Here is an 11,466-nt window from a genome sequence, read left to right as displayed (position 1 = left end):
ACTCTCAAGAGTCTTCTCCAACACCCAGTTCAAAAGCATCAATTCTTTAGCACTCAGCTTTCTTCATAGTCCAACTCTCACATCCATACATAACTAGTGGAAAAACCATAGCTTTGACTAGATGGACCTTTGTTGGCAAAGTAATGCATCTGCTTTTTAACATGCTGTCTAGATTGGTCATAACTTTCCTCCCACGGAGCAATCATCTTTTAATTTCATGGCTGCAGTCACCATCTACAGTGATTTTAGAGCCCAAAAATGTAAAGTCTCTGTTTCCATTGTTTTCCCATCTATTTGCCATGGGACCAGATGCCATGATCTTAGTTTTCTGAATGTTGAGTTTTAAGCCAACTTTTTCCCTCTCCTCTTTCACTTTCATCAAGAGGCTCTTTAGTTCTTCTTCGCTTTCTGCCATAAGGGTGGTGTCATCTGCATATCTGAGATTATTGATGTTTCTCCCAGCAATCTTGATTCCAATTTGTGCTTCATCCAGCCCAGCATTTCTCATGATGTACTCTGCATATAAGTTAAATAAGCATAGTGATGATATACAGCCTTGATGTACTCCTTTCCTGATTTGGAACCAGTCTGTTTTTCCATGTCCAGTTCTAACTGGTGCTTCTTGACCTGCATACAGATTTCTCAGGAGGCAGGTAAGGTAGACTAGTATTGCCATCTCTAAGAATTTTCCACTGGAAAAGCTGTATCTGTGACTCTATGGACCTTTGTCAGCAAAGTGATGCCTCTTCTTTTTACTATGCTTGCTAGCTTGGTCATAGCTTTTCTTCCATGGGGCAAGTGTCTTTTAATTTCATGGTTGCAGTTATTTTGGAGCCCAAGAAAACAAAGTCTGTCACTGTTTCCATTGTTTCCCATCTATTTGCCATGAAGTGATGGGACCAGATGCCATGATCTTAGTTTTCTGAATGTTGAGTTTTAAGCCAGCTTTTCACTCTCCTCCTTCACCCTCATAAAGAGGCTCTTTAGTTCCTCTTCACTTTCTACCATTAGAGTGGTATCATCTGCATATCTGAGGTTATTGATACTTCTCCTGGCAATCCTGATTCTAGCTTGTGATTCATCCATCCCAGCATTTTGCATGATATACTCTGAATATAAGTTAAATAGCAGGTTGATAATATATAGCCTTGATGCACTCCTTTCCCAATTTTGAACCAGTCAGTTGTTGCATGTCCAGTTGTAACTGTTGCTTCTTGACCCACATACAGGTTTCTCAGGAGACAGGTAAGGTGGTCTGGTATTCTCATCTCTTTAAGAATTTTCCAGTTTGTTGTGATCCACACAGTCAAAGGCTTTCCCCTATACATGTTATGTTACCTTTAGGGTCTCCAATATCTGCTCCTGGCTTGACCTACAACTTCAAAGATAGATTCTCTTCCTGTAGACCACAGTCAAAAGTCTAATATTCTAAGTACTGTGTTTAGCTGCTCTCTGCTGGGCATGAAGCTGATTAAAGTAATTCACATTAACTTGTGAGTGAAACATAACCTTCTTAAAAAGTATATTTGCATTTTAATAGCAGCCCCTTAACACAAATTCATCTCTAATTGATAAAATGTATGAGAGTTCCTTTCTATGGGAAGGCAGAGGGGGAATAACACCTTAATTTTCTAAATTTAAGACAGTTACTACTCTTAGAGCTTCGATTCTCACTTCCCAGTCACTCCTCAGCAGAATGCAGTTTTGCTTCTCTTGCTGAGGCTAATCACTCTGAAAAGCTTTTAGGGTAAAGTCAAGGACACCATCACCTTTCGAATAACTTTTATATTTGGGGAAATTCCCACATTATGAGTATCCTTTTCCCATGTAGATATCAGTTCCCTAGCCTCCTTTGCAGCTAGGATGCAGGCATGCTGATTAGATGCTGCATGCAAGGTTAAGCTTGCAAGTGAGCAGTGTGAATAAACAGTGCTTGGGACTGCTTCATGGGGCTTCCATTTTCCTGATGTCATTGTTGGAGGGCTTTCAGACACAGGAAGTTCAAGATCAGTTGCAGAAGTTGCATTGGTGGCATTCAGTTGCACTGAAACCTAGTTGCTAGCATTTTGGGCCTAGAGGTAGCAACAGCAGTAATTGGTACTGTTGCAGGAAGGGGGACCTCTTCCAGGACCTGAGAGTGGGCTCTGGTCTAAAACTCGGAAATGAATTTTTCGAGGAGACACATGTGCTGACAAAGCAAGAGACTTTATTGGGAGGGGACACGCTGGTGGAGAGCAGGAGGGTAAGGGAACTCGGGAGAACTGCTCTGCCACGTGGCTCGCTGTCTCGGGTTTTATGATAATACAGTTAGTTTCTGAGTTGTCTCTGGCCAATCACTCTGACTCAGGGTCCTTCCTGGTGACACATGCATCATGCAGTCAAGATGGATTCCAGTGAGAAGGATTCTGGAAGGTTGGTAGGACATGTAGACTGGAGTCTCCTCTCTCTTTTTGATGTTTCCCAAATTCTTCTAGTGGGTGATAGCCTGTTCTGCATTCCTTACTGAAAGATTGTTGTTGAACCATGAAAGACAGTGGGATTCTTGGCCTCTGGAGGAGAGGAATCCAATATGGGGCTCGTGATGGGGCTTGATCACTCAGAGGTTTTGTGTAATAAAGTTTTATTAAAGTATAAAAGAGAGAAAGCTTCTGACATAGACATCAGAAGGGGACAGAAAGAGTACCTCCTTTACTAGTTTCAGCAATCTGTTTTGTATCTGTTAGAAAACTATTAATCAGATAAGAGAGACACCTCAAGGCTGACAGAGTTTCACCAGGCCCCTCTCTCTCAATATGCACTTTTGAGATAGGATGGCTCGAAGTGTGTCATCCCCCAGCCATAAAACAGTTGATATGAATACTGGTTTGTTGAGCTATTATCAGCCCAAGGTTTGAGAAAGAAAAAAGTTAGTTTCAGATGGAACCATTTTGAAGAAAGGCAAATTCCAAAGCAAATAAATAGTTTCATTAACATAGTTTAAGAAAAACATTTCCATAAGAAAAATGCATTGGTTAGCTCAAGGTTTGAGAAAAGTTAAGTTCAGGTGGAACCAGGTGTCATCATGGCAACACAGAATTTTAAGAGAAAAAAATCTGACACTTGTAGTTTGTTTCCTCCTGCCGCGTAAGGGAGAGATAAAAAATCTCTGACCCTTGCAGCCTATTTCCTCCGTTTGGAGACTCCTGGCCTTCCTGCCTGTTACCCTCTCATTACCAAGACCTCCTGTTTAAGATAACTCATGCAAGTGATTACTGTGATGCCTGACCAGAGTGGGTGGTTTCAGTCAGTGGTCCCCCTAATAGTATCAATGAATGAAACAGATTCCTGACCTGAACTGCTTGGTGGCATGTGTCATGCACTGTCCCTGGAATCTTAGCCCTGAATGTTTCTCCATCTATTCCAATAATTTTATGAACTGCTTAATAGCCTCTAATAAACTGGTGTTGTTTTTATTTAGTCACTAAGTTGTGGCCACCTCATGCGAAGAGTTGACTCATTGGAAAAGACCCTAATGCTGGGAAGGATTGGGGGCAGGAGGAGAAGGGGACAACAGAGGATGAGATGGTTGGATGACATCAACAACTCGATGGACATGGGTTTGGGTAAACTCTGGGAGTTGGTGATGGACAGGGAGTCCTGGCATGCTGCAATTCATGGGGTCGCAAAGAGTCGGACATGACTGAGCAACTGAACTGAACTGAAGTTGAATCTGACTTATTTGAGACCTCATGGTCTGTAGCCCACCAGGCTCCTCTGTCCCTGGGATTTCCCAAGCAAGAATACTGGAGTGGGTTGCCATTTCCTTCTGCAAGGGATCTTTCCAACTCAGGGATCAAACCTGCATCTCCAGTAAGGCAGAGTGAAATCTACTGTTTGCATCCAAAAACACTAATAGATACAAGAGTCATCCTCAGTTTTCCCCTCTGCCTTGACCCCTCAACCAAAAGAATTTATAGGACAAGACTTTCCACTTTCTCCATTTCACTCTTCCACTTCTTCGTTCAGGCTATATCATGTGTTACCCAGATTGCTGCAACTTTATCCCATTTGATCACCTCCAGTTTGACATGTCAGATTGGTCTTTCTAAAATACAAATATAATTCAATCACTCTTTGGCTGAAGACCCTTCAGTGGCTCCTTATTGCTTCATGATAAAGTCTAGGATCAAGTCCAAACTCCTTAGCAGGGGCTTTTAGGATCCAGGCCTGGTTGACCTTTCTATGTCATCTTAGCCATGCCTGCTTCTCACACTTATGCTCCAATCATACTCTTGCTCTGGATCAGCAGCAACGAATCCCCTAGGGTCCTATTGGAAATGTGGCATCTCAGCCCTTCTCCAGATTTAACTGTCAGAATCAACATTTCAACAAGATCATTAGGTGATAATCAAATTTAGGTAGTGCTGCTTGTAGCACTGTGCTCTTTCCCTCTGGGTCTTTTACATCTTCTGCTTCCTCTATTTTACTGTCCTTTCCCTGCTTCAGATGTTTAGCACTGTTCTGCAGCACTCAGCAGGGAAAGCCTCTCTGACTGGTGAAGACTGGGTTGGAGGCTTTTGTCTGTTACTGCAAATATCTAATTTACTCCTTTGTACTGTAATGATCTTTTTACTCCTTTTTCTTTGCCACTATGCAGTGGTCTTCTATTCTGGTTGTATTTTAGAGTTAACTTGTGTGTAGTCGCTAATTTGTGTCTGACTCTTTGTGACCCCATGGACTGTAGTCTGCCAGGCTCCTCTGTCCAGGGACTTTTCCAGGCAAGAATACTGGAGAATGTTGCCGTTTCCTTCTCCAGGGGGGTCTCCCTGACCCAGGGATTCAGCCCACATCTCTTACATTGACAGGTGGGTTCTTTACCACTGCGCCACCCGACAAGCCTTTGATATAGATAGAACTAACTAATATATAAAAGATAATCCATCATTGATACTACGTGGCCCAGTTGTGCTGTAATAGTTTTCAAAAACTTGAAGCAACACTTGAAAACTAGGGAAAACAAATTCATTTTGTTATTGCTACTTTAAAATTAAATGTACTATGACATTTCCCTGGCAGATTCTCAAACATTTATAATTGTGCTAGTTCCATATTTCTGTGACAGCTTAATCCATAAATATTAAAAAGATATTTAGGATATCTTTATATAATACTTAAAACATTAAAGTATAAATTCTTTCTAGTGTATTCTTTGGGATTTCTCCAGTGACTCAGCGATAAAGAACCTGCCTGCAATGCAGGAGACATGGATTTGACCCCTAGGTAGGGAAGATCCCCCAGAGGAGGGCATGGCAACCCACTCCAGTATTCTTGCCTGGAGAATCCCCATGGACAGAGGAGCCTGGAGGGCTACAGTCCATAGGGTCACAAAGAGTCGGACATGACTGAAGCAACTTAGCATGAATGCACGCATTCTTTATAGTAAGTGTCTTGTGATCTCCATGTTAAATTTTGTTCATAACAAATAATGTAGGTGATATCCGAATAAACAAAGGCCTTGCTCCAAATGTCTATTTGCTAGAGAATTCTGTATTAGAAACTTCAGCTTGATAGATGCTATTATCTTAGTGGCCTTCTCAGCCTAAACTTTAGGTGTGAGAGGCCCTTCCCTCCTCCTTCCCTGGCGCTGGCTCTTGTGTGTTAATTTACACTCTGTTGCTGCAGGGACTGCTGCGCATCACCTCAGTCGGGACTACGGAGGCACCAGCTCCGTGGCCACCTCCTCCGTGAAGCTGACTGGTGAGATCTGAGGCGATGTGATCTCATGGCACCTGCTGCCTCTGACAGTGATCCCAGTTAACAGACATGTGAACTGCCACTGTGTGGTCACTGGTCTGCTGCCTGGGCCTGGGCACCTCGCTCTACCGAGGGCTGGAAGAAAACATTGCAGGAGCGGCTGGGTACTTCTTCAGACCAGGCTGCTTTCTGGAGTTGCACCTTTTTGCTCCAAAGTGCAGTAAGAGCACAAGCTATAGTGGCCCGGCTCAGCCATTGGTCAGTGTCACGGTGAGCCCCTTCCGCAAGCAAGCTACCCTTAGTGGTCCTGATCAGCCATTGGTTGGTGTGACAGTAGGCCCCTCCCTCTTATGGTGACTAAATTCAGACTGAGGGGATACGGTTTTTTGACACACTAGTCTGCCTTCTTCTCACTGTGCGAAGTGAAGTGGAGAAGTGAAGTGAAGTGAAAGTCGCACAGTCCTGTCCTACTCTTTGCGACTCCATGGACTGTCCATGGAGTTCTCCAGGCCAGAATACTGGAGTGGGTAGCCTTTCCCTTCTCCGATGGATCTTTCTGACCCAGGAATCATTGAAGGTGGATAGTTTACCAACTGAGTTATCAGGGAACCCTATAATAGAATGTTATTTAGCCATAAAAAGAATGAAGTCTGATACATGTTACAATATGGATAAACCTTGAAAACATTATGTTAAGTTAAATAAGCCAGACATGAAAGGAGAAAATACTGTATGATTCCACTTACATAGAACATCTAGAATAACAAATTCACAGAACTAGAAAGCAGATTAGATGGTATGAGGGGTTGTGGGGAGGGGGAATGAAGAGTACTGCTCAACGGGTACAGTTTCTGGTGATTAAAAATTTTGGAAATAGATAGTGGTGATGATTGCAAAATACTGTGAATTTAATGCCACCAAAATGTACAATGATAAAAAAATGGTGTTATATGTTGCATGCATTTTACCACAAAGTAAAAAGAAAAAAATCACATTTTCAACATCACCCACCACATTTTATAGCCCTTATAATACTCATAAATCTAACTATAGTACAGTCCAGGTGTTTTTCTAATATAGACATTATACTATATACAAAAGCTGAGTATCTATCTCCGGTGATGTCTTTGACTAAGAGTCCACTGTTTGCTCTGGGATCCAGAATTTACATGTTGGCTTCTGAATTTAGGTTTGCTGTCCTTTCTGCTGAGGAATCCTCACTGAATGTTGACTCAAAAAGAACAAGGACAGACTTCTTGAAAACTTTTCTGAAGTTCTCCCCAATGAAGAGATAGAGTGTGGGAGAAAACACAGTATTGAAGGTAGTAGTTATCACTGTGAGTAAGAGAGTCAACTGGAAAAATAGAGATCTGTTTTCAGTGAGAAGTAAGCCTTGGTGTACATGATAGGGCATCCAGGACACAAAGAAGGAGATAATGGCTGTCATCATGACTTTGAAGGGCTTGCTGGATTTCAACAGTCCCCTCTCTTTCATCTTGTTGGCTACTCTTTCATAACAAAAGGTAATGATGAGGAAAGGCAGAAGGAAGCCCAGCAAGAAGCGGCTGCTGAAACAGGCTACATGAATCCATTTCCTCAATGTTTGCATCTTTTTGCTCTCCCAGTTAGTAGACACAGCATAGTTGTTTTGGCAGGTCACTGTTCCTTTATGGTCATCATGTGTCTCCCTGAAAACCACATAGGGCATGCTGAGGGCAGCAGCAAAGATCCAGACTCCCAGGATGATGCTGGAAGCCCAGCGTGGGGTTCGATGCAGTTGTGACCACACCGTGTGAAAAGTGAGAAGATAACGATCAACACTGATGGCAGAGAGGAAGAAGACAGAGGCGAACATTGCTGCATACAAAATGCTGTTGAAGATCTTGCATGTGGCCCTTCCAAAGCTCCACTGATTGTCTTGAAGGTGAGAGATGGCCAAAAATGGCAAAAATAATATTGAAATAAAATAGGAGAGAATGAGATGAAAATATAAGAGAGTATTGACAGTCTTTTTCATTTTGAATTTTAGCACCCATAGATAGAGACCATTGGTGATAGTGCCAATTAAAAATGACATAAACAAAAGAAGTACAACAATCACTTTTGAGGCAGAAGTTGGAGTGTGAATTCTCTTTCTTATTAAAGTAGAGTCATTGAGCAGGTAATCAGTAGAGTTGGTCAGGTCCATAATTGAAATGAGAAACTGGAAATGACAACAAAAAAGAAGCAAAGGAAATGATTAAATATGGAGATTAAAATAGTAATTTTTGCATATTAATATTCAAAATGACAATGTTTTTAAAATGGCAAACAATATTTCTGCAATAATACAAATCAGATATTTTTCTTTATTTTTGTATAAGGAATTAGGATCAGATTAATTTGAGCACCAAATATAGAAACACTACAGATGCAATGAATTAATGTGAAACAGAAATAACATTTGGAATATTTTTACTTTGTTAAGTGATTTAGGTAGCTAAAAGTGTTCTAATTAGGTATTAGCCAGAAGTCTGACCCTTCTTGATGGGCACAGTTACTTGAATAAGGCAATGTAGAAACAGTTTTACTTGATTAGGACTTGGTTAGGGCAATGTTGCTAATGAACCTGAATAACAAAAATAACAATGGCTGCAAATTGGTAATCATGTTGGAGCTATAGTTAGACTTCTCCCATGAGCTAATTATATATAATAAATGTTATTAGCTATTAATAGTATTTAACACTCAGTTCATATGTGAGCTCTCTGGCACTGTGAGATCATGAAGTGCCTTCCAAAATCAATGAAAGAGAAGGGTGTATTGTAGAACCTCATAGATGCTCTTTCTTACTTGGAGAGGAGAGAGAAGTCAAGGAACTTATATTTATCCAATACTTGTTATATGCAAGAAGCTTTATATAAAAATAATTTCTTTTTTTCCATATAAAGGCAAATATTTAAACAGAGGAGAAAATGAAGGGGGGGTTTAATTTCTTATTCATCAACATCTCCCACCATACCTCTGCTGTGGCAGGTGGGGAACCCTACAAGTGTTCTGTTATTTCTTAAAAAATTGGTAATTCATGTATAGTTTTTTTTAATTAAAAAATTTTATTGCTGTATAGTTGATTTACAATGTTGTGGTAGTTTCAAGAGAAGAGCAAAACGAATCAGTTATATATATTTATATATATACACATATCCACTCTTGTTTTATATATTCTTTTCCCATATAGGCCATTACAGATTATTGAGAAGAGTTACCTGTCTATACAGCTTGTTCTTATTATTATCTATTTTACATATAATAGTGTGTATATGTCAGTCCCAACCTTCCAATTTATGCCTCTTCCCTTTTATCTCCTGATAACCACATAAGTTTGTTTTCTACATGTGTGACTTTACTTCTGTTTTGTAAATAAATTCATTTGTACCCCCATTTTTTTAGATTCCACATATAGGAAATATCATATGATATTTGTCTTTCTGTGTCTGACTTTCTTCACTCAGTATGACAGTCTCTAGGTGTATCCACATGTGTAGTATTTTAATAGTGTTCCATGCAACAAAGTATTTGATGATTCAGAATATCCTATTTCTTGAATAAATGCCCCTATAGTATTGAAAATATAGACCTGAGAATATTTTGGAAAATAGCTATTATAATATAATCATATCAACTAATTGAATTTTTGATAAACTGGGTAAAGAGTGGAAATTACTAATAACTTTTTTTCACTAAACAAAAACATTCTAAGAATATATAGAGAGAAGAAATACCATAAATACTGTTAAAATCACAATTCTGCCTGCTAAGGGAGTTGCAAGATTTTCCCTGCCAAGTAGAAATATGATCCTGTTCAGGAAGATACCTTGGCAGTCTGCTTTGGGAATAAAAAGTGAAGTCTTGGGACATGGCATGGATGAGCAATGGTGAGTGAAAGAGTTGGAGCCCAAGGAAGAGGCTGGGTAAAGGTCCTGGAACTATGAGAAGAGGGAGGAGGAGTGAGGATGGTCTCCAGAGAGGGGCCACATGAAAACACAGCAGGAGGGTAGGAAGCTTACAGAGGAGGAAGGGCCAATGAGATATTCTGAGAAGCAGAGATGACACAAGAGATTTAAAATGAGGAATGTCTTAATATTTAATTTTAATCCACTTGCTATGCTTTGGCATGATGTAATCTCTCCCTTATCCTCATTAATCACAACTTTCTTGTGTTGGTGGTTGCTCTGGGGAATGGAAAGAAAAGAGCTTGTGTTCCTTGTTTGGGAAGGAGTAGGACAAAGAGAAGAGACCAGTGGTGGGAGATGAGTTGTTAATGAGATGATGAATATGGTAGAAACTAGATAGATAGTGGGGCATGAGTAGACAAGGAGAAACATAATCCTATGGAGGGTGTCCGATACTGTGTGTGTAGACCTATGTGTAACTATCTGTGTGTGGCGTGTATGTATGTACCTGTGTGTCTGTGTGCCTGTGGTCTGTCTTTATATCTGTAGTGCATTTGTGTGTATGTATGTGCATATATGGTGTGTGTGTCTCTAATGGTGTATGTTTGAATTCATGGGCTGTGTGTGGAGCTGTGTGTGTGTGTGTATGTGTGTGTGTGTGTGTGTGTGTGTGTATGTATGTATGTATCTGTGATCTGAGCATGTGTGGCATATTTTTGTGGTCTCTGTGGTATCAGCAGTCCGTGTGTGTATTTATCTGTATAGTGTGTATATGTTTAGTGTTTGTCTGGTTGTGTGTGTGATAGCTCCGTATGTGCATATGAGAAACTGAATTAAAGAGAAGGTTTTATTAAAAATTGTGTGGCTGGGCTCCATCTAGAAGGATGTCTGAAAGTAATGTAGGACTTGAGCAAAATCAACATTGGTAGTGATTCTGAAGAGCATACAAAGTTTCCTAGGACCCCTGACTTATTGCACATGACCAAGAGATTTCTTCATCCTTAAACATCTTTTGAAATGGTTTTAAAGTAGTTACTTATAAATTGGGCCTTCCCAGGTGGCGCTAGTGGTAAAGAACTCGCCTGCGAATGCGGGATATGCAAAAGATGCAGGTTCTATCCCTGGGTCGGGAAAATCCTGTGGAAGAAGAAATGGCAACTCACTCTAGCATTCTTGCTTGGAAAATTCCAAGGACAGAGGATCCTGGTGGGCTACAGTCCATGGGACTGCAAAGAGTAGGACATGACTGAGCACAGCACAGCATGGCACTTATAAACTAATGGGGAGGAACTGGGGCTCTGGCACCCCACAGAACTGGATTTCAATCCTGTCTCTACCACTTACCAGTTCTGTGATTTTGGACTCTTAACTCTGAGCCTATTTCACCTTCTAAACCCCAGTGACTTCTTATGAGGACTAAGTGAGATAATATATTTGAATCACTTACCTCCCTTCATAGCATGTATTAAACATTCAATAACTTTTTACCTGTTTGTTGAACTTTTGGGGGGGCTCACTGCATGGCATGTGGAATCTTTTTTTCCCTGACCAGGGATCAAACCCATGCCCTCTGCAGTGGAAGCATGGATTCTTAACCACTGGACCACCAGGGAAGTCCCCTCAGCTTGTTATATTAAGGGTAGCAGGAGCCTCATTTTGCCCTTTTAATGTCATATTTCTCTCTTTCCCAAAGCCCGGCTACTAAATTCTAGAGTACCACTAGGGATTTCTGAAAAAAATCTAAATGTTCATCTATTGGGGCAAGGTCTATCAGAGTTATTATGAAGCCTTGCTACAGTGA

At 40.7% G+C, this 11,466-nt stretch overlaps 1 protein-coding gene across 1 annotated transcript; it reads right to left on the bottom strand.

Moving 5' to 3' along the window:
• Window positions 1–6,617: 6,617 nt before the first annotated feature.
• On the bottom strand, window positions 6,618–7,921 carry GPR33 (G protein-coupled receptor 33). Its single transcript, XM_081548060.1, has one exon. The coding sequence runs from the start codon at window positions 7,919–7,921 to the stop codon at window positions 6,899–6,901; it is 1,023 nt and encodes a 340-aa protein (XP_081404186.1). The 3' UTR covers window positions 6,618–6,898.
• Window positions 7,922–11,466: the final 3,545 nt, after the last annotated feature.

The sequence above is a fragment of the Giraffa tippelskirchi genome, chromosome 12 (assembly GCF_054371585.1).
Source record: "Giraffa tippelskirchi isolate mGirTip1 chromosome 12, T2T-mGirTip1v1.2.pri, whole genome shotgun sequence".
Taxonomy (NCBI): Eukaryota; Metazoa; Chordata; class Mammalia; order Artiodactyla; family Giraffidae; genus Giraffa; species Giraffa tippelskirchi.
This window is presented reverse-complemented; position numbering and strand designations above follow the sequence as displayed.